At 41.1% G+C, this 23,740-nt stretch overlaps 1 protein-coding gene across 1 annotated transcript in view; it reads right to left on the bottom strand.

The window, feature by feature from the left end:
* Window positions 1-23,740, bottom strand: part of GABBR2 (gamma-aminobutyric acid type B receptor subunit 2) — an 847,514-nt gene that overhangs the window by 268,311 nt on the left and 555,463 nt on the right. The window contains exon 9 of the mRNA XM_054020335.1: window positions 498-578. Coding sequence (XP_053876310.1) covers window positions 498-578 — 81 coding nt within the window. The remainder of the gene's footprint in view (window positions 1-497; window positions 579-23,740) is intronic.

The raw sequence follows: 23,740 nt of genomic DNA, 5'->3' as shown, positions 1-23,740 counted from the left end.
AAGACAATAAAATGACAACTGGCATCTTCATGTAGTTACAAAGACTAAGAGAAATGTAACCTCCTCTTTATATATTCACACATCATGTTAGTGAGACTGATTGGTGGAGATGACATAGGAATGAAATTAAAGCATTTTGGATTTGTGAACATGGAAGAGAAAACATATTCTGAAACCCACTGAAATAATGAAGAATATCCATTTTCACAGATCATTTATGATTAGCACAAGATGTCAAAATGAGAAATACTAACACAATCTAATCATTCAAAATGTTGCTACTTTCTTTTCAGAACTCTCCTTTTGTAGCTTCTAAGAGCCTGCATGACACAATAAAATATCAAGCATGAGACACTGGCCCTAATCCCCTCAGCATATGATTTTATAACCTTCTTTTTCAGTAACAGAGTAATAAAACGTGTCTGTATAAAGCATGAAGTCTGAACTATATAGCAATACATATAACTGCTGTGCATCTTTTCCATTTCCTGTCCTACCTTGGAACCTGATGGTGTTGTTGATTATTTCCAGTGTATCAGCTACAGCATTATACTCTCCCACCTTCACTTCCTTTCTATCTGCAGAGAAACAAACAAGTAGGATTGTTTATGTCAGTTCACATCTTCTCAATAATGTAACTGTTTCCCTTTCTTGTTGTTGCTATATTTATATTCAAGATACCACAGAAAATGGCTCAAAGACAAGAAATACACATAAGGAGTATGAATTATTAACGCAGAGTGGCAGATTTGATATCTATTAGTATAAAAAGAAGCATTTTTGAACTTTTAGAGAAATACAAAGTTATATTGGACAATGTATCTATTAAGTCATCATTCAATACTAATTTGCATAAATAGCAAACTATTCTACTTTAGAATGAACATCTTTTCTAATCCCAAATTGGTAACATTAAATACTGGTTTGGGGTCAAATTACCACCTTTACTCATGCTGAATAGTACCCTTCTGCTCAAGTAGACCATTTAAACAAATAGGATTGCTTGCTGAATGAAGTATTTCTCAGAGGGAGTAAGGATGGCAGATTCAGACCTTTGATGAGCAGCTTAGTTAAAAGAGCAACTGGGAATCTGACATCTGAATCTTATTGTGAATTAACAACTCATCAATACTCTGATTGGAAAACATAATCCATGTATTTATTGCCAAATTCTATAGGAGCTAGAATACTTGGGTCCCACCTTTCGATGTGTACCCTGGGTTTACAGTTACATACACAGCCCTATTGTTTCTCACATAAATAATTTGATGCAGTACCTTAATATCTCTGGCTATCTATTCTTCATATCATCCCTATTGCCACAGTATTTTGAACTTGTACCTTATATGGTGCGTGTTTGTTTCAGTCTACTGTTCATGTTTGACAGGAATTTTCTATTTGATATAAGCTTTCTTGGTATTAATAAACTTGTGCACCTCTCCACTTAAACTTACCATTTTACTCTCTTCTTTTTACTTTTTGATCATAGGCATTCAAACCATCAGTATCTGAAATACAGCATTCTCAAATAGCCTTGAGGCAGAGTCTATGGTTTTAAAATTTCTTACTTTTCCTTACAACTTGCGGTTATCCATTTTCCTATTTTTTTAATGTTAGACCTTATCGTATAGTGGTCAGCATCACTTAGTTGAGATTCTAGGTTTACTGTCTTTATTAACTCCTGCATCTGACTTAAGACTCAATCAAAAACTAACAGGATTCAAAGGTTTTCTCTTCATAGCAGGAAATGAATGACAAAATTAACAGCATCAATGCAAGCTAGTTTCACTAGTAGGGTGGTGAAGCACTGGAATGGATTCCCTAGGGAGGTGGTGGAATCTCCATCCTTAGAGATTTTTAAGGCCCAGCTTGACAAAGCCCTGGCTGGGATGATTTAGTTGGTGTTGGTCCTGCTTTGAGCAGGGGATTGGACTAGATGACCTCCTGAGGTCTCTTCCAACCCTAATATTCTAAGATTCTATGATTCTAAGCTGCACATCATAGAATAGCAAGATTGATCTATTAACATCAAAGGTGTCAAAGGTGGCACAGAAACTAGGAGAATTTGGTGGGTTGTTTCTACATTTTCCTACAGTCTGTAAGAACACAAACAAAAATTATCCATGGTAAAAAAACTTACCTTGGCAACACTACTAAGAAAACAAATAAAACTACTAGAAACTAAAAGAAAACAATTAGCTGTACCACAAAAATTGTACTCTGCACTGTTTTGAGCACTTGATCCCTGAGTTACTCAAACTAAATACTCATATTGATCCTATACATGATTGACCAGGGTCGCCCTTCTTCTCATGTCCTTGCACCAGAATCATAGTTTTTTCCCCATGTTGGGTACATGATATGTCCTGGTCTGGTGCCCTGGCAAGATTTTCCATGGTACACAGCTCCTTCAGGAACTGGCAGCCCAACAGACATTCCATAGTTTGCGTTTCACCGCAGTCACATGTATCTTGGTCACTGGAATAGCAACACTTCTGCATATTGACTTTTAACCTGCCAACTCTTGTGTGAAGGCAATTTAAACATCTTCAGGTCGAACAATCCTCCTTTGTGCCTGCTGTAAAGTGTTCGGCAATGTCAATGTGCAATTTGATGTCCTCATCAAGTATTTCAAGCCGTGTGCACCACATTTCCAGTCGTGTAGCCATAGGCGATTTTTTACATGGTTTCGTTGCATCGCTTTTCTGTGATTTCAGGTGACTAATTGCTGTGGCGTGGCAATGTAACAGCTGTCTGGACTCTTCGACCTGTTGTAATCATTCTATTTATGATACAATACTCCCTGAGCATGGTATTGCCTGGTGCTCCACACAGGGTGGTTATTGTAAGAATATATTATCTCACTCAAGTCCATCAAGGCCACTGTAGCCTGGAGTGGGAAAGTGGCATCTTTCCTCTGTAATTATTTAAGAGACACATTTTTCCTGGTAGCCAGTCCATTATCCTTATATTTACATTAAAAATAAATCATCCACCCTTCAGCCTTCTATGGAAGAAATGGCACAGGTACAGATGTTGGAAAAGGATTTCTTCTTACATTGAAGCTGTGGATAGGAATATTTGAAAGAGCTGTGATCATATAGAGCCATAGCTAGTTGTTTTTATTGTATTTATAGAGAGCAATCATATCCTTCTCAACCTTTGTTTTGGTAGGCTAAACAAGCCACGCTCTTCCAGTCTCCTCTCATAAGATAGGTCCTCTATACCCCTGATCATCCTAGTAGCTCTTCTCTGCACCTGTTCCAACTTAAATTAATATCCTTCTTGAACATGGGTGACCAGAATTGTTCACGGTATTTCAAATAAGGTCTTACCATTGCCTTGTACAATAGCATTAATACTTCTCTCTCTCTACTGGAAATGTCTTGCCTAATACATCCTAGGATTGCATTTGCTTTTTTCACACCTGCATCACACTAGTGTTTCATAGTCATCCTGTGATTGACCCACACACCCAGGTCTCTCTCTTCCTCTATCACTTCCTACTGACGAGCCCCCACCTTGTAGCAGAAATTTTCATTATTAGACCCTAAGTGAATGATGGTGCACTTTGTACTATTGAATTTCATTGCATTTCTGTTACTCCAGTATTCATGGTAATCCAGATCTTTTTGTATAATATCATGATCCTCCTCTGTATTGATAATACCGCCATCTTTGTATCAGCAAATTGCATTAGTACACTCCTAATTTTGTACCAATATCTTAACAAAAATATTCACTCAGATTGGTCCCAAAGCCAATCCTTGAGGAACTACACCTGTATCCTCTCTCCAGTCCTATAGTTCACCTTTCAGCACTACCTGTTGCCTTCTCCCCTTTAGCCTGTTCCTTATCCACTTCACAATTCTTGTACTAATCTCCATCTTTTCTAATGTAACTAATAATTTTCCATGTGTTACTGCATCAAATGCTTTACTAAAGTTCAAGTATATGAGATCTACTGCACTTCCCTTAAATAAATATCAGTTATTTTCTCAAAGAAGGAAAATAGGTTAGTTTGGCATGATCTACCTTCGGTAAACCCATATTGCATTATATCCTGTTTTCCTCTATTCATTTAATTATTCTTTCCTTCCCAATTTCTTCTAAAGCCTTGCATATTATTGAGGTCAGACTAATAGGTCTGTAATTGCCGGACCATTTTTTCCTCTTTTTAAATATAGGTATGACGTTAGGTATTCTCCAGTCATATGGTATTATCCCCAAATAGATAGATTTATTAAAAATCCTTGCTATTGGACTAGCAGTCTCATGTGCCCGCTCTTTCAGTATTCTGGGATGGAAATTATCCTATCATCCCCAATTTTAACACATTAAGCTCCTTAAGTTTTATTAATCGGGAAAATGTTCCTGACCATGAGTTCTGCATAAGTGTGTGGACTCATTTTTAGTGGAGTTACTGGAAAGCCGCTGAAACAATATGACAGCAAAGTCCCTTTCCATACCATAGAAATTGCCCTATTTTCAAATAATTTTTAAAGGGATGTCAAGAGGTCATCAAGTCCAGGCTGATGTACTGAGGCAGGACCAAGTAAATCTAGGCCATCCCTGACAGGTGTTCATCCACCTGTTCTTAAAAACCTCAAGTCATGGGAATTCCACAGCCTCCCTTGGAAGCCTATTCCAGATCTTAACTACCCTTAGGGTACATCTATACTACCCGCTGGATCGGCGGGTAGCGATCTATCTATCTATCTATCGGGGATCGATTTATTTCGTGTAGTGTAGACACGATAAATCAATCCCCAATCACTTTCCTGTTGACTGCTGAACTCCAGCTCAGCGAGAGGCAGAAGCAAAGTTGATGGGGGAGCTGCGGCCATCGATCCCGTGCCGTGAGGACGCGAAGTAAGTAATTCTAAGTCGATCTAAGATACGTCGACTTTAGCTACGCTATTCTCGTAGCTGAAGTTGCAGATGTTAGATCAATCCCTCCCCCCACCCCAGTGTAGACCAGGCCTTAGAGTTACAAATGTTTTCCTTATATCCAACCTAAATTTCCCTTGCTGCAGATTAAGCCTGTTACTTCTTATCCTACTTTGAGTGGACATGGAGAACTGATCATCATCCTCTTTATAACAGCCCTTAACCTATTTGAAAACTGTTAACAGGTCCCTCCCTCCCCTTCAGTTATTGTTTCTCAAGACTAAACATGTCTAATTTTTTTAATCTTTCCTCATAAATCAGGTTTTCTACACTTTTTATAATTTTTGTTGCTCTCCTCTGTACTTCCTCCAATTTGGCCACATCTTTCCTAAAGTGTGGTGCCCAGAACTGGACAAAGTACTCCAGCTGAGGCTTCACCAGTGCTGAGCAGAGCAGGGCAATTACTCCCATGTCTTACATACAACACTCCTGTTAACACACCCAGAATGATATTTGCCTTTTTTGCAAATGCATCACATTGTTGACGCATATTCAATGTGTGATTCACTACAATTATCAGGTCCTTTTCAGCAGTATGACCACCTAGCCAATTATGCCCCATTTTGTAGTTGTGTATTTGATTTTACCTTCCTAAGTGAAGTATTTTGCACTTGTCTTTATTGAATTTAATCTTGCTGATTTCAGACCCTTTCTGGAAATTGTCAAGGTAATTTTGAATTCATAATCCTGTCCTTCAAAGTGCTTGTAACCCTTCCCAGCTTGGTGTCATCTGCAAATTTTATAAGCACACTCTCCACTCCATTATCCAAGTTATTAATGAAGATATTGAATAGTACTGGACCCAGGACTGACCCTTGTGGTACCCCTAGGATGACCAGATAGCAAGTGTGAAAAATCGGGACAGAGTGTGGGGGGTAATAGGCACCTATATAAGAAAAATCGCCAAATATCAGGACTGTCCCTATAAAATCAGGACATCTGGTCACCGTAGGTACCCCACTAGTTACTCCCTCCAAGTTTGACAGGAAGCCTTTGATAACCAGTCTTTGAGTACAGTCTTTCAACCACTTGTGGAACCACCTTATAGAAATTTCATCTAGACCACATTTTCCTAGTTTGCTTATGAGAATGTCATGTGGGTCTGTGTCAAAAGGCTTACTAAAATCGATACATTACACCTGATGCTTCCCCCTCCCCACCATCCACTAGGCCAGAAACCCTATCACAGAAGAAAATTCACTGAACGTTTAAACTTCTAAAAACTTTATAAAATGGTGAAAACAGAAACCTGACCAAACCACAACATGGTAATTATCAACTAGGACTGCTCATTAAAATTAAGAAGGATTTAAATAATAAATAGGATTGTCTTTATTCATTATAATTCTAAAAACAAAAACCAGCTACTCGTTATAACTTGTCATGAAAACCTACTCTCATCTTTCTTCACTTTTTTTTTACCATTTTTTATTTTTTTTATTTTACCATTTTATTTTACCATGATTTCAAGGGATTAATGGCCGGCCACATCATTTATAGTACAGAACACATCTCTGCACAGGGATGGATGCAGGTAGAATGGCTGCAAAGATGGGGCATCTGGGCATCCTGTGCACTGAAGGGAGATTCTGCGTTGACTTTGAAGGGCCTTGTCCAGTAGGAACCACGGGAGTGGACTGGAAAAAGGCTACTGAATCTTGACTTATCAGGATCCAGTGGCTGGGAATCTCCAAGTAGAAGGTGCAGAGAGGCTAGGATAATAGTTACATAGAGGCTGCACTATGGACTCCTAGCCTCCTTGAAGATAAGAGTGTGCACTCCATCCTCAACACCCCGTTTCTGCCTTTACGCTGGGAGAACAAAGAAAAGTTTTAGTGCCAGATTTGAATTTAGGTGCTTGAAAAGACTTGCTAATATGACTGGACAGACATACACAATTGCAAATATTTTGAGCTATGCAGCCACCTGCTCTACCTATCTGTGGTCTGTCACTTGGCATCTCTGAAGCAATGTCACAGGCATATAGGCCAATAAAATCACATTCAGATATTGGTCCTAATATCCTATGATTTTAAATGTCAACCTATTTAGCTCCCTCCCTTCTCAGAGATTTCTCACCTTTTTCTCTTTTCCAGAGACCATTTTCTTCCCAACATCCCCCAGGTCTCCTTCCCATTTACTTGGTGGTGTCTTTGGGGAGCATCTAGCTGGCCCTCTTGCTTTTCCTTTGAGAAACAGCTGGCTGGTCTAACTCCTGCCATCAGGCTCTTCAGGTTGGGGTGACAGGAAGGCTCTCTTTCTTCTAAATTATCTGGTGCACTACTTGCACTTGGAGGTGCACTACTTGCCTGAGGCAACCCAGACTGCATCAGAAAGCCGACTAGGAAACTGGGTTATTTTTTAGTTTGTTTGCTGTCTTTGCTTAAAGCATTTTCCCAGTCTTGAGATGTCCTGAAGAGCCAGCACTCTCTTTGGGAACAGAGAACACACCATTTGAAATATTTATAAGCATGTTCTAGAGCAATTCCATAAAGTCTCAAGAGTTGTCCCATGCTTGGACACCTTTATGTCATCCACAGGGGTATCTGGGGACAGAGGCACAAAAGAACTTAGATGTCTAGATGTCACTTTAGGTTCCTAAATCCAACATATAAGCTCCACTGAGAGCCTCAAAAACCCTTCTCAGCTGCCGCCTAACTCTGTAGGTACCTAAAATCTCTACATGCTAAAATTTCCACCATTAAAGTTCCCTGGGCACCTAACTTTGTGTTGTTGGGCATGGGTACAGCTGCCTCAGCACAGGCACCTATGTCAAACCTAAGCCCCCCTTTTCACCTTAGGACATTCTAGTCAAAACTGTAGAAAGTACTCTGACTTTCTCTGCCCTGTACTGATTTGGCTACTCTAACCCTACTCTTCTCTTACAATCCCTTTGCCTTAGCATCACTCCGCACCTGTGCTTCTCAGCCTGTTCTCCCTGATCCTGTCCCCTTTGCCCCTCCTTGCCTTTTCTTTCCATTTAGCTGATCCCCTACTAAGTAAACTCCCCCAGCCCAAAGTGGAACAAACATGCCATTTGCTACCGTCACATTGCTCACTCGGCTTGTTCGTCTGGCCCCTCCCCTACCCTGTGTCTGCTGTGTCCATTTAGATTTTAAGTTCTTCAGAGCAGAGACCATCCTCTACTCTTTGTTTGTACAGTGCATAGCACAATTAGGCCCTATTCATGGTTGACCCTTAAGCACTACTGTAATAATCTTGGCTATTAATAATAAATAATCCTCCTCCTTCTCCTCAAACTAGGCATTCGCTCCCTGTCTTGACAACAGGATGAAATCCGGTAGGCGGTCTCAGAGCATGCCTAAACCTACCCAAAATGGCTGGAGTAGAAAGAAGTGGTGAGTCTCCCCCTCCCCCCATTATAACTTTTAGCCCAGTCATTAGGGCACTCATGCAGGATGTGAGAACCCTAGGTTCAATTCCCCTCTCTGCTTGATGTGGAGAGAGACTCCTGGGGGGATTCTGCACCAAAAAATCCCAAATTCTGTGCCAAAAAAGCAAAATTATGCATATTTTATTTGTCATAATAATTCAATATAATCACACCAGTCTCGCTTATTTTAGTAATTTATTTAAATTATCATACAGAAAAAAAATCACAATAACTGTTCAGCATTTCCTAAACACATGAAAGTTAAATTACAAATACTTGGTAACCAATACCCTGCATTCCAGTTATAATCCTGGATTTTCATTTAAATTACATTACTTTTATTTTGGTGTTGGTGTTGTGTAAAGTAGACTGTCACTTTAAATTGCTCAGACTTTCACACATGAAAGTCATACAGTTTTGCTAATCATTGTCCCGCATTTTTTTAAATGGATGAGCTGTAATCTAACCCCACTGTGCCTCGCTGGCGCAGGAAAAAAGCGAGAAAGCCCATAGACCTTCCTAGATGAGTTTTCCGTTACTGTCATTTACAATAAGGCTCCTTTACACCATTTTGGCAAAGTAAAGGAGCCATAATTGACTTAGAACGGAAACAATTAACTAACAATGGGAACATTAGCAGCCTGCCTGCTTAGTTGTTTTTACATTTCTGCTCTGCCTCAGGGACAGCCTGTTTCACACAGCCCTATGCCTCCCAACCCAGGATGCAGCAACAGCGAGCAAGAGGCAGGGCTGGCTCCAGGGTTTTTACCGCCCCAAGCGGGAGTGAGGGACCGTCCACTGAATTGCTGCCGAATAGCTGGACGTGCCGCCCCTCTCCAGAGTGGCCACCCCAAGCACCTGCTTGACAAGCTGGTGCCTGGAGCCGGCCCTGGCAAGAGGGACGGAGTGAGTCTCTCTCACTCGTTCACAGGTAGGCAGGCGCCCAGCGTTCCTCCTCCCCCACACAGTGATCTGCTCTCTCCTGCTAGCTGCTCCCAACAGACGTGGGGAAGGGACGTGTGTTCCCCTCAGAGCTGGCTCCAGGCACCAGTGAAAGAAGCAAGTGCTTGGGGCGGCCAATGGGAAGGGGGATGGCACATCATGGTCTTTGGCAGCAATTCGGTGGTGGGTCCCTCAGTCCATTTGACATGTCATACATCTGCATAAGAACAAAAGAACAGCCATACTGGGTCAGAACAATGTTCCATCTAGCCCAGTATCCTGTCTTCTAACAGTGGCCAATGCCAGGTGTTTCAGAGGGAATGAACAGAACAGGTAATCATCAAGTGATCCATCCCCTGTCACCCATAACCAGCTTCTGGCAAACAGAGGCTAGGGACACTTCAGAGCATGGTTTTGTTTTCCTGTCCATCCAGGCTAATAGCCATTGATGGACCTAACCTCCATTAACTTATCTAGTTCTTTTCTGAACCCTGTTATAGTCTTGGCCTTCAAAACATCCTCTGGCAAAGAGTTCCACAGGTTGACTGTGTGTTGTGTGAAGAAATACTTCCTTTTGTTTGTTTTAAACCTGCTGCCTATTAATTTTATTTGGTGACCCCCTAGTTCTTGTGGTATGAGAAGGAGTAAATAACACTTCCTTATTTACTTTCTCCATACCCAGTCATGATTTTATAGACCTCTATCATATCCCCCTTTAGTCCTCTCTTTTCCAAGCTATAAACTCCCAGTCTTATTAATTTCTCCTCATATGGAAGCTGTTCCATATGCCTAATCATTTTTGTTGCCCTTTTCTGTACCTCTTCCAATTCCAATATACCTTTTTTAGAATAGGGAGACCAGATCTGCCTCCAGTATTCAAGATGTGGGTGTACCATGGATTTATATAGAGACAATATTTTATTTTCGGTCTTACGATCTATACTTTTCCTCATGGGCAGCAGCTGAATCCCCCCTTTGGGGAGGTTAGCCCACCAACCCACCCCTTCTGCCTGAGCCCCCCCCCCCCAGCATGCTGGAGTCCCAAGGCCCTCCCACCCCGCGACCAGAGGAGCCCTGAGGCACCCCTGGGGCCAAAGAAGCCCCAGCCTGCCTGCCCCAGTTGCGCCCACCTGCCCCTGGTTCCCCCCACATCAAATGCCTGGCCAGCCCCAGTGCCTGGCCAAGCCGCTGCCCTCCCCCTGAGCACATGGCTGGCCCCAGCGCCCATCAAGTCACTGGTCCCCGCAAGTGCCAGGTCGCTGGCTCAACCCCTGCCAGTCCGAGCACTGCCCCTGGCACTGGTGGGCCTGAGCTCCAGGCCACTGGCCGGCTTCAGGGTAGAGAGGGAGGTAGAGCGGGGCCTCTCGGGGAACATGGGCGGGGCCAGAGCCTGGGTCAGGGGAGGGTTAGCCTGCCCTGGCCTTTAATACCTGCCGCCCATTCCTTTCCTAATGATTCCCAACATTCTGTTAGCTTTTTTGAGTGCCACTGCACACTGAGTGGATGTTTTCAAAGAACTAGCCACAATGACTCCAAGATATCTTTCTTAAGTAGTAACAGCTAATTTAGTATGTAATATACATTTTGTTTGTATAGTTGGCATTATCTTTTCCAATGTGCATTACTTTGCATTTATAAACACTGAATTTCATCTGCCATTTTGTTGCCCAGTCACCCAGTTTTGTGAGATCCCTTTGTGACTTTTTCCAGATCATTTATGAATATGTTGAATAGGATTGGTGCTGGTATAGACACATTGTTTCCTATCTTTTAACCAGTTACCGATCCATGACAGGACCTTCTCTCTTATCCCATGACAGCTTACTTTGCTTAAGAGCCTTTGGTGAGGCTAGAGTGGTCTGAGTAGAGTAAACTGAGTAGAGTAAACTACAGTAGTCTATAAAAGAAAGAAATCTGTTTTCATGGGTATTTTTCATTTGCAAGAAGTAGAGATGGGAATAACATACTCCTTTTATTCAGTCAATTAACTGGATATAACAATTTTGGAATTTTGTTGAAGTTCAATTAACTATTAAGTTAATAAACTATTTGCATGCCAATGTCATGTTAGGGAAAATATACCAATTATACCACAAACATACCAGTTATATAGCAATATACCTCAGCTATATGCAATGGCAAAAATCCTAATTTACATTATACAAGGATGTGGTGATGTATCCTGTTTATGCAGTAAGAGGCACCAAGAGGCATACTAGCTGCAAAAGCCTGTCATAAAGTGAATTTCACCATTGAGAAAAATGCACTATATCCCACAATAATCCCAGAGATACCTCAGTCTGATTGCAGTAGACATGTCTAAAGGTTACACTAGATATAGCAAAACAGAAACTTATTGCAATATAGCAGCCTAGCATCATTATAGCAACATCACTAATGGCAGAGAACTCTATGAGCATCCTGAAACTCCTTTGGGACTTCTACAAGTAAAGCTGCTCCTTAGTGTATTGGCTAATTGCTTATCCACAGTTTTGAGATAAAGCATGCTGCCTTCTTAAACCCATTCACTACAGCATGCAATGGCTACAGACAAATGATTTTCTGGAAGTGTCTGTGTTCTGGGGGACATGTTGCTCCTAGCTTTTCAATGTACAGCAATCAAAAAAGCTTTTCAAACCTGAGCCATTCTTTTTAGATGACAAATCTAAGGAACTGTCCCAGATTGACGTGTCGGTAGAGATGGTTTTGGAACAAATTGATAAACAATAATAAGTCACCATGACCAGATGGTCTTTACCCAAGAGTTCGGAAGGAACTCAAATGTGAAATTGCAGAACTACTAACTGTGGTATGTAACCTATCATTTAAATCAGCTTCTGTACTAGATGACTGGAGGATAGCAAATGTGATGCCAATTTTTAAAAAAGGCTCCAGAGGCGATCCCGGCAATTACAGGCTGATGAGCCTGACTTCAGTACCGGGAAAACTGATTGAAACTATGGTAAAGAACAGAATTATCAGACACATAGATGAACAGCACGGCCTGGAACTCACAAGAAGAGAGGCAATTCTTGATTTAGTCCTAAGTGGAGCACAAGATCTGGTTCAAGAAGTGAATATACCTGAACTTCTTATTAATGGTGACCATAATGTAATTAAATTTAACACACCTGTGGGGGAAAACATGCCAAAGAAATGCACAAGAGTGGGTTTAAAAATGGGAATGGCACAAAAATGAGGAAGCTAGTTAAATGGAAATTAAAAGGAACAGTCACAAGAGTTAAATGCCTGAAAACTGTATGGAGATTATTTTTAAACACCATAATAGAGGCTCAAACTAAATGTATACATCAAATAAAAAAGAACAGTAAGAGGGCCAAAAAAATGCCACCACGGCTAAACAGCAGAGTAAAAGAGGCAGCTAGAAGTGAAAAAGCACCCATTAAAAATTAGAAGTCAGATCCTAGTGAGGAAAATAGAAGGGAGTATAAACTCTGGCAAATCAAATGTAAAAGTATAATTAGGGAGGCTAAAAAAGAATTTGAAGCAAAAGACACAAAACTAACAGCAACCTTTTTTTTAAATACATCAGAAGCAGGAAGCCTGCCAGATAATCAGTGGGGTCACTGGATGGATCAAGGTGTTAAAGGAGCATTCAAGGAAGACAAGGTCATTGTGGAGAAGCTAAATGAATTCTTTATATCGATCTTCACTTCAGAGGATGTGAGGGAGATTCCCCCACCTGAACCATTCTTTTTAGATATCAAATCTGAGGAACTGTCCCAGACTGAGGTGTCAATAAAGGAGGTTTTGGAACAAATTGATAAATTACACAATAATAGGTTACCAGAACCAGCTGGTATTCACCCAAGATTTCTGAAGGAACTCAAATATGAAATTGCAGAACTACTAACTGTGGTATGTAACCTATTGCTTGGATCAGCCTCTGTACCAGATGACTAGAGGGTAGTGAATGTAAAAGTTGCTTTTTTTTAAAAAGGCCCAAGGGCAATCCTGGCAATAATAGGCTAGTAAACCTAACTTCAGTATCAGGCAAATTGTTTGAAACTACAGTAAAAACAGAATTATCAGACACATTGATGAATATGATTTGTTGGGGAAGAAATATGTAAAGAGAGATCATGCCTCATCTACCTACAGAATTATTTGAGGGAGTCAACAAGCATGTGGACAAGGGAGATCCAATCGATATAGTGTACTTGGACTTTCAGAAAGCCTTTGACAAGGCCCTCACCAAAGATTCTTAAGCAAATTAAGCTGTCATGAGATAAGAGGGAAGATCCTCTCAGGAATCAGTAACTGGTTAAAAGACTGGTTAAAACAAAAGGTAGGAATAAATGGTCACTTTTCACAATGAAGAGAGTTAAATAGTGGGGTTACCCATGGATCTGCACTGAGACCAGTGCTGTTCATCATTTTCATAAATGGTCTGGAAAAAGGGGTAAATTTGTGAAGTGGCAAAATTTGCAGATAATACAAAACTACGCAAGATAGTTAAGTCCAAAGCAGATTGCGAAGAGTCACATAGGGATCTCACAGAACTGGGTGACTGGGCAACAAAATGACAGATGAAATTGAGTGTTTATAAATGCAAAGTAATGCACATTGAAAAATATAATCCCAACTATACATACAAAATGGTGGGATCTGAATTAGCTGTTACCACTCAGGAAAGAAATCTTGGAGTCATCATGGAGAGTTCTCTGAAAACATCTGTACAATGTGCAGTGGCAGTCAAAAAATGAACAGAATGTTAAGAACCATTAGAAAAAGGTTAGATAATAACATAGAAAATATCATAATGCCACTGTATAAATGTCGGGTATGTCCACAGCTTGAATAACTCTAGCAGTTCTGGTCACCCATCTCAAAAAACATATACTAGAATTGGAAAAGGTAAAACGAAGGGCAACCAAAATAATTAGGGGTATAGAACAGATTCCATATGAGGAGAGATTAAAAAGATTGGGACTGTTCATCCTACAAAAGAGATGAATAAGGGGGGATATGATAAAAGTCGATAAAATCATAAATGGAATAGAGAAACTGAATAGGCAAATGTTATTTACCCATTCAGATAACACAAGAACTAGGGGTCACCCCATGAAATTAATAGGCAGCAAGTTTAAAACAAACATAAGGAAGCAGTTCTTCACACAGACACAGTCAACCTGTGGAACTCATTGCAAGGGGATGTTGTGAAGGCCAAAAGTATAAGAAGGTTCAAAAAAGAATTAGATACATTCATGGAGGATAGGTCTATCAATGGCTTTCAGCCACGATGGTGAGGGATGCAACTACATGCTCCAGATGTCCCTAAATCGCCAACTGCCAGAAGCTTGGATAGGATGACAGGAGATGGATCACTTGAAATTACCCTCTTGTATATATTCCCTATGAAACATATGGCACTGGCCCAGTATGTCTGTTCTTATAATCTTATGCTTCTTTTTTATGATCAAACTTGTAGCAGAATTTTCTTTGGCATTTGATTCTGAAGATTATATGGCCAAATACTTGTAATAATATTTTTTCTAAATAATGACAGCAGAGACAAGTTAATAAAATAAGTAGAATAGGATTTTATTTTCCTCAGTTTAATCTTTTTCTATCAGTCTTCCTTAATTTAACTTTCTGTTGAATATTTTACTTATGGAAGTGACAGTGCCAATTGCATAAATGAAGATGCATTGAGATTTGCACATAAAGGAACACGGAAATCCCTGTTTCATAGTTTAATGGCTACATTTATTTTCCAGATTTGACACAATTCTTTATAGGACAATTGAATTTTCCATGTAGTTTTATAGTAAAACGTTATTAACTTTTGCAGAGGAAACATTTAACAATGTTCCTTTAAAAAAATATCCTGTTTTCCTCCCCATTGGTTCCTCTAGCTCTCACAATCCCCACAAATTCCAGACTTTCCTCTCCCTCAAACATATGCATATTATGCCATTATCTTGAACAAATGAAACTTCTGAGCATTTAAATTAAACACTAAATTATTCCTCTGATTCAGAATAATTTAACTGAGTTTTGCCTAGATTATCTGGAGAAACTGTCAAATTCTGTCATCAGCTTATACTTTCCAATGCTGTCAACTAGCTCCTTTGCTCAGCACAAAGTCCCTGCTGAGGCCAGCTTGCCAGCATTGGGTATGGGAAGGCTCTGAGGGAGCACAGAGGAGGGATAGGCAGGAGGAAGTGTGTGTAGGGCTGAGGGAGAAAATTTGAATTTGAATAATGGAGGTAAGTGGAGGCTGGAGTGAGGGGAAAAGGTGCTAGTGTGGGGAGAACCCCTGTGTAAGCAACCCGTACATTGGTGAGCACTTACTTACAGGAGTAGTCCCACTGACTTCAGAAGAATATTTGTGTAAGCTAGTGCTCACCAATGCAGAATTGCACAGTCTAGGCCAGGGATCGGCAACCTTTGGCACGCGGCCCGTCAGGGAAATCCGCTGGCAGGCTGGGCCAGTTTGTTTACCTGCAGTGTCCGCATGTTCGGCCGATCACAGCTCCCACTGTTCCCACTCCGCGGTTCGCCATTCCAGGCCAATGGGGGCTGCGGGAAGTGGCGGCCAGCATATCCCCCGGCCTGCACTGCTTCCCGCAGCCCCCATTGGCCTGGAACGGCGAACTGCGGCCAGTGGGAACTGTAATCGGCCAAACCTGCGGATGCTGCAGGTAAACAAACCGTCCCGGCCTGCCAGCATATTTCCCTGATGGGCTGCATGCCAAAGATTGCCTATCTCTGGTCTAGGCCTTTATATGCACCTCTGCCTCAGTGCTTTTGCCTGGTATGCCAGTGTAGCCATGGCATGGGGGCATCCTGAATACGTCTACTGCAGAAATTAAGGCAACAGTGCCATGGGGAAATCTTGAACTGCCAGTGTTTCAGCTCTGCTGCCTTAGTGATCTGCTGCACAAAGCACCAGTGCTGTGGAAAGACAAGGGTTTGATGGACAGGCCATGTAAAGGGGCCAGGTAATAGAACCAGGGATATGTGTGGGATAAACAGAGAGAGAGTAAGGAATGTGTTTGTAGGGGCCTTCTTGTGCCCCCATCCATGCCCTCCCTCCCTTAATGCTCCTGTAATGGAAATAGAGCCAATAACTTAGTGGGGAGAGGAGAGCTAGCGAATTAAGACATAGATTTGCCAGGGAGAAAGAAAACTGGGGATTTGTGGATGGAGCAAGAAGTTCCACTGTATGAGTATGCTGCCCTCAGACTTCCACGAACTAGGATCCCACTTTCATGCTGTCCTCTTTGATGCCCCCATAAGCCATAATCTCTGTAGAAGGTCTTCACCCTTCACAACTGTAGTCCTGGTGTGATGGATTTGCACCCTTAACTCTAAGATTTGTGTGGGGAATGTATTTATGCTTTCAAGTGGTATCACATCACATGGTATCTCTGTGTAGGAAAAATTGCCTCTTCTCAACTAATTGAATATACTTTGACAACAAATAACAAAGTACTGGCATTCAGTAAAGGACGGATTCTGATATCTTTAGTCATATTTCATAGAATCATAGAATATCAGGGTTGGAAGGGACCTCAGGAGGTCATCTAGTCCAACCCCCTGCTCAAAGCAGGACCAATCCTCAACTAAATCATCCCAGCCAGGGCTTTGTCAAGCCTGACCTTAAAAACCTCTAAGGAAGGAGATTTCACCACCTCCCTAGGTAACCCATTCTAGTGCTTCACCACCCTCCTAGTGAAAAAGTTTTTCCTAATATCCAACCTAAACCTCCCCCCACTAACCCAAAGTATCCATTTACTCAAAGCTACTTCCAATTTAGCTGAAAATTCACCATTCACAAGCCATTTCCATCCCACTGAGAGGTAGTGCCACTATGCAGAAACATGGCCATGGCATTGGAAGAGGGGGAGGGCCAACGGGGGCATGTCAGGACATGCCCGGGTCCTTGAATTGCCTTAATCCAGCTCAGCTCCTGATTAAATTAATTTTTAAATAATCCTCTCCTTCCTTGGCATTTACAGCCTTCAGTTACTTATTAAATGTTTTCTTGTTCATCCTTATTCATTGTTAGGTCATGATACATGTATTTAGTTCTTTTAGAACCAAATCATCAGCCAGTGAGGGGATTTAGGGAGGGCTAAATCCTCTCTGTGACTGGTGGTGGGCCCATGACTGAGAGGGTTGGGAAAGAAATAACTGGGGAGAAGTCTGGTTGAATAGTATTAGCACAGAGCCTGAGATGATAGTCACAAACATCAGGAGAATCCAAGAACCCACTCTAAATTTGTATGGGTTCTGTGAAAACTGTTGTTTGCACAGCTCTGCTTTAACCAATCCTGCTTTTGTGCTGCTTACTTTGTAATCTGTTCAATAAAATAAATACCCTGAACTGCAAAAGCTAGAAATGCCATTTTAAATACCTTACATTAACTTAGTAATGTAATCTAAGAGTTATGGAAACTAATTTAGTGCAAAATAACCACAGAGGCATTTTTTTGTTGTGGTATCTTGCAGAAGCTTGTAGCACATCAACATTATCCTAATTTACAATACATTATTGTTCTGATAGACCAGGAAGCTTTTCAGTTATCCTCACCACAAATCAACAATTAAGTCCATGCCCCACATTTCTAGCTCAGAGAAGTCACAACTGCAAGCTTATAAATAATGAGTGAGTGAGCCTTTCTTTATGTATTTCTATCCACTTTTAAACAGTTGCAACCGTTTTTTTGTTTAAAGACAATAGTGCTGAGATTAACAATTGCAGTTCAAATGAGGAGTAAAATGTCAGGTTGTGTAAATAATTATTCTTCACTGTAGCTGTCGGAAAGGAAGAGAAGACAAGGAGACAGGAGGAGAAAAAGGAGAGGGAGAAAAGTGCATGTGTGTGAGAGAGCCAGAGTGCAAAGGAAGGATTTGAATTACTGTAGTGTTCTGTATTCATTATAATTAGAGGTGACAAACTAGTTTTGCTAGTATAAGAGCATCCCCGACCCTTCGCCCACAAGTTAAACTGAATGTTTTTGACATTCAAGAGAGACTGGATATATTTTCGCCCCCCATCATTTTTCATTTTCATATAAGTCTGCAATTCTTGATTCTTGCTCAGATGAAATGCAGAAGGGTCATAATAATAAAACTTAGCACTTTACATTATTAAAGCACGGTATATAAAATTTACTGATAATTAATCCTTATAGTACCTCCCCTATGCATTATTATTCCATTTTAAAGATGAGGAAAAAAAGACAGAAAGGTTAAGTGCTGAAGGCCAAAGAATGTGCATTAATGGTAGAGCCAGGATGAGAATTCAGAAGTCCTTGACTTCCAACCCTGTGCTCATTCTACTAGACTATTAATGACATTTAGCCTGACAGGAAGTAATAAGTAAGTATGTTACATGTCACAAGAAACACTGATCTAATGAATTTTCCAGTCCAGCTTTACGAATTCAAAAGATTCACATAATACGGTAAGTGTGTTCATTTCTGGATGCTTATCAAAACTGAAATCACTAACCTCTCCCTGTTTCCTATTTTAGCCATTATACATTTCCTCTGAGTGCATGCAGAAATCTGTTTTATACATATATAAAGTACAACAGCCTTGCAACCCAACCAGAACCCAATGACACCTCATTACATGTACTGGGTTCTGGTTGGGTCTGAAAACAACCAATTTTCTTGGGCTCAGGTTGTGTCGGGTAGTATCTGATCACCTCCTCCTGCCCATGCAGTTGGCACAGTAGTGGCTGTGCACCCCACTCTTGCCAGCCATCAGCATCTCACTGTGCTCTGTGTGCTGCAGAGTGAGTGTGCTGATGAGTCACAGCACCTCTCAGTTTGCAGCACACACCGTGCAGCGATGGAGCCTGCAGGAACAGAGCACACAGCCACCGCCATGCTGATTCCATTGGCAGGAGGCAACCAGAGATTGTTTGTGGGCATGTTTTAGTTGGGGTTGGTCCTGCTTTGAGCGGGGATTGGACTAGATGACCTCTTGAGGCCTCTTCCAACCCTAATCTTCTATGATTCTAAGTGTGGGGAGCAGGGCTGAGCTTCAAGGACAAGGTATCATTGTCACTGACATAAGTTTGGAGAAACATTATCAACCATTAGAATTAAAAAACTTAATCCTGAGACTTCTGACTAGTAATAATATGATCATTTTACATGTATATAGTGCCTTTCATTCTGAAGGACAGAGCTCAGAATCAGGCGTTAAACTGCTATATAAATCATACACAAATATTTTATCCAGCACTCAAAAGTACCCACCTATTGGGTGCTTTCTATAATGAAAGATGAATGAAGGATTTGAATGTTCCATGAATACTTCTAAATCTTGTTCCTAATTTCCTAGGTCATTTAATCAAGTCCTTGGTATCTTAAACTAAAGCTCGGTATGGGATTATAAATTTTATCCCTGATTTTATGATGAACATAGTATATCACAGAATGTTAACTGATAATCACAATTAAAATGTGTAACCATTAAAAAAATCAGCTATTAATTTGAACTACATCCAAGTCAATTAAGGTAGTAATGGGATTAGAAATTATACTGAAGGATTGGTCATGGTGCAATTATATTATAAAATATACGTATGTGTAATATGTGTCATTATGCTGCAACCTCAGTTTGATTAAGGAATTTCCATTCTGTTGTATTCTTTCACATATAATTTGGTAAACTCTTCCACTGAAAACTTGTTTTCTTTACTCTGAAATCTTGAGATATTCAAAAATCAAGTTAGTTTTAGAATGTACATTATTTCTGAGTTTATACATTGTGAAATGTATTTATCATTTTTAATGTTGATATTGGTCTAAAGACACCATAACAATCTGGATTTGACTCCTAACTGTCAAAATATTTTTCTTCATTTACTGTATTGAACCAAAATCCTCCTAGTAAAGTCCCAAATCAATATGCTGTTTCTCAGTTGTAAAATGTACGTTGGAACCGATATATTAAGCAGATATTATTAAGCAGTGTGTGTAAAACAATAGTGATCCAGTCAGTTTTCCAGCCGCAGCTCATGAGAACACGAGATGTTGTTCAACAACTGTACAAATTAGACCCTCATCCTGCAAATTTTTGCTGTATGTGCTTAAGTAACTTTATACATGCTTATAATTCCATTGTCTGTAATGGAGATCGTCAGATGTCAAGTTACTCCCATACACAGGCTTGGACTGAGCTCCAGGGAAGTATCCCAGGAGGCCCTAGTGTTTGGAGATTCTAGAAGCCCTTGCAAGCAGTGGCAGGTTTGAACACAGATGCCATTGCTCTGAGGATGTGAGTCCTGGTTGACAGAGAGCCTAGGGCCCAGTAGCTTAGATCAACAGATCCATCTGTTGGAGTCCCTCTGCTAGTGAAAATTGAAGCCAGGATGCTCAGGAAGTGGGGATGCTGGTGGCAGAGGGGCAGCCCCTGGATGCCTTCTGTTGATTTGATTTTAGTGTTCTGTGGTAATATACACCGAGTCATGATCTAAGAAATGCCATACTGTACTGTACTAAATTCAAAAACAAGAAGCAGCAAATGACCAGGACGGCAGCATATGTATCATGTCAACCAATGAGGCTGCTGGGCCTACAGAGAATCTCAACATGAAACAACAGCTGTGGTGTTTGCAAGCCTCTTATCTGATGGACAAAATACCATCACCGTCTCCCAGGGCGCTAGTGGCAGCAGTAATTGGGTATTCATAACATGAACTACCACAGCCAATATCTCTCCTGGAAGCTGGTTCTCTCACCTCCCTGGAGGCCCTTTCTTTCCCAGTACAACTCTGCACATACATAACTGTTTACAGAATCCAGCACCTAGTTTGTATGACAGTTTTCTTACAAACTGTATCCCTAAATGCTTTATAGAGTGAAGAGGGCATTGGTTAGTGTTTAGAGTAGAGCATTCCTGACTGCAGAGAGAAACTGAAAGTCTGAGATTTTCATCTTGGCTTGTTCCCACATGAGAAAAGAGAGTGCGTGAGTGAGAGAGAGAAAAAATAGCATAAAATACATACTTTTTTAAAATAAGGAAAATTATATATTTCCTGACCATTGGTGAGCCTGGATAACAAATGGGTCTCAAGAGCTTAAGAATTGTTTTCTTGGCAGCCCAAATAAACAGAACTCATCTCTCTATTGTTCCTTTATGCCTTTCAATATCTCTTCCACAGGGACAGCACTGATGCTATCCCTCCCCAAAAAGGCCTGAGGATAGGTGACGGTAGACTGTAGTCAGTTTCAGTTCCCAGCTCTGCTACTGACATGTTTTGTGACCTTCAGTAAGTCATTTTAGGCCAAAGTTTTCAAATGTAGGTGAACGTTATGTCCTTAAAGCACATTTAGGTGCCTAAACAAAGTACTTTTCAAAGCTGATATGTGTGTCAAGTTTTTTCTTCTGTAAAACTAGAATAATACTTACCTGTTACTGTGAGACTTAATTAATGTTTGTAAAGTACTTTGTTTCATTGAATAAAATGTTCTATAGAAGTCCAAAATACTACTACAATTAGTACTAATAGTTGTATACAATAAATGCTATAGGGCTGGGGGGAAAAGAAACATTTTCAGATAAGATTTAAGAAGATGACATTTTTGAAGAGATGAGAGGCAGAGTGTAACAGAGGACCTGAGGAAGTAAGCAAGCAGGACTTGAACAAAAGGGCTTTCTGTATATGAAACTCTGAGGGAGCCCAGGGGAGCCAGGGGAAGAACAAAGGAGAAGAAACCACTCACCCATCATATATACATGGCTGGCTAATGGACTATAAGGTGGATAGAAAGCTGGCTAGATCATCAGGCTCAACCAGTAGTGATCAGTGGCTCCATGTCTAGTTGGCAGCCGGTATCAAGCGGAGTGCCCCAAGGGTCGGTCCTGGGGCCAGTTTTGTTCAATATCTTCATTAATGATCTGGAGGATGGCGTGGACTGCACCCTCAACAAGATTGCAGATGACACTAAGCTGGGAGGAGTGGTAGATACACTGGAGGGTAGGGATAGGATACAGAGGGACTTAGACAAATTAGAGGATTGGACCAAAAGAAATCTGATGAGGTTCAACAAGGACAAGTGCAGAGTCCTGTACTTAGGATGGAAGAATCCCATGCACTGCTACAGACTAGGGACCGAATGGCTAAGCAGCAGTTCTGCACAAAAGGACCTAGGGGTTACAGTGCATGAGAAGCTGGATATGAGTCAACAATGTGCCCTTGTTGCTAAGAAGGCTAACAGCATTTTGGGCTGTATAAGTGGGAGCAGTTGCCAGCAGATCGAGGGACGTGATCATTCCCCTCTATTTGACATAGGTGAGGCCTCATCTGGAGTACTGTGTCCAGTTTTGGGCCCCACATTACAAGAAGCATGTGGAAAAATTGGAAAGAATCCACCGGAGGGCAACAAAAATTATTAGGGAGCTGGAGCACATGACTTATGCAGAGAGGCTGAGGGAACTGGGATTATTTAGATTGCAGAAGAGAAGAATGAGGGGGGATTTGATAGCTGCTTTCAACTACCTGAAAGAGGGTTCCAAAGAGGATGGATCTAGACTGTTCTCAGTGGTACCAGATGACAGAACAAGGAGTAGTGGTCTCAAATGGCAGTGGGGGAGGTTTAGGTTGGATATTAGGAAAAACTTTTTCACTAGGAGGGTGGTGAAGCACTGGAATGGGTTACCTAGGGAGATGGTTGAATCTCCTTCCTTAGAGGTTTTTAAGGTCAGGCTTAACAAAGCCCTGGCTGGGATGATTTAGTTGGGGACTAGTCCTGCTTTGAGCAGGGGGTTAGAATATCAGGATTGGAAGGGACCTCAGGAGGTCATCTAGTCCATGATTCTATGAAATATCAAATACATTCCCTTGCTTTCCTCCCATGCCTATTTTGACCCCTATGTGTGGAACTACCATCTAGGCCATGTCTCTGCACACCCACTTTTGTCCATTACATGTTCTCTTGTGAAGGCTCTCCATAATTTTATCTGTAGCATACATGGGGCTGTGGAGTGTCTCTGGGTGTTGTCTTTATTTTTTAGGTGAAACCAAAAGGTGGAATTTTGACTATGTATGGCCCTGAGCCCCCAACATAAGATACCTCAGGGTCAGACCTATAGGTAAGACTTCCATAAGAATTTTCAGTCTAATCTGAAATGAGTGTAACAAGTAGATGTAACAAACAGACAATAGGGTGGAGGGGGACACAAGTGTAATAATAAAAATACATGGCTACATAGGTCACCTTATATCTATGAAATAGCAACTGTCTCTCAACTACTGGCCCATCCGAAAGAACAAGGAACTCTCTACAAAGAAGCTTGGCTGAGGGAAAGGACTGGAGTTCCTCAACCTGGACACATAACCAAAAGGATCAGAGACTACATTTAAGGGGAAATGCTCTCTGGGAAGGGAGGTCAGACCACCACAACATACAAGAAGACCAGGATAAGGAGAAAGAAGGCAGGAAGAATTGTCTAGCCTGAGGA

The sequence above is a fragment of the Malaclemys terrapin genome, chromosome 2 (assembly GCF_027887155.1).
Source record: "Malaclemys terrapin pileata isolate rMalTer1 chromosome 2, rMalTer1.hap1, whole genome shotgun sequence".
Lineage (NCBI taxonomy): Eukaryota > Metazoa > Chordata > Testudines > Emydidae > Malaclemys > Malaclemys terrapin.
This window is presented reverse-complemented; position numbering and strand designations above follow the sequence as displayed.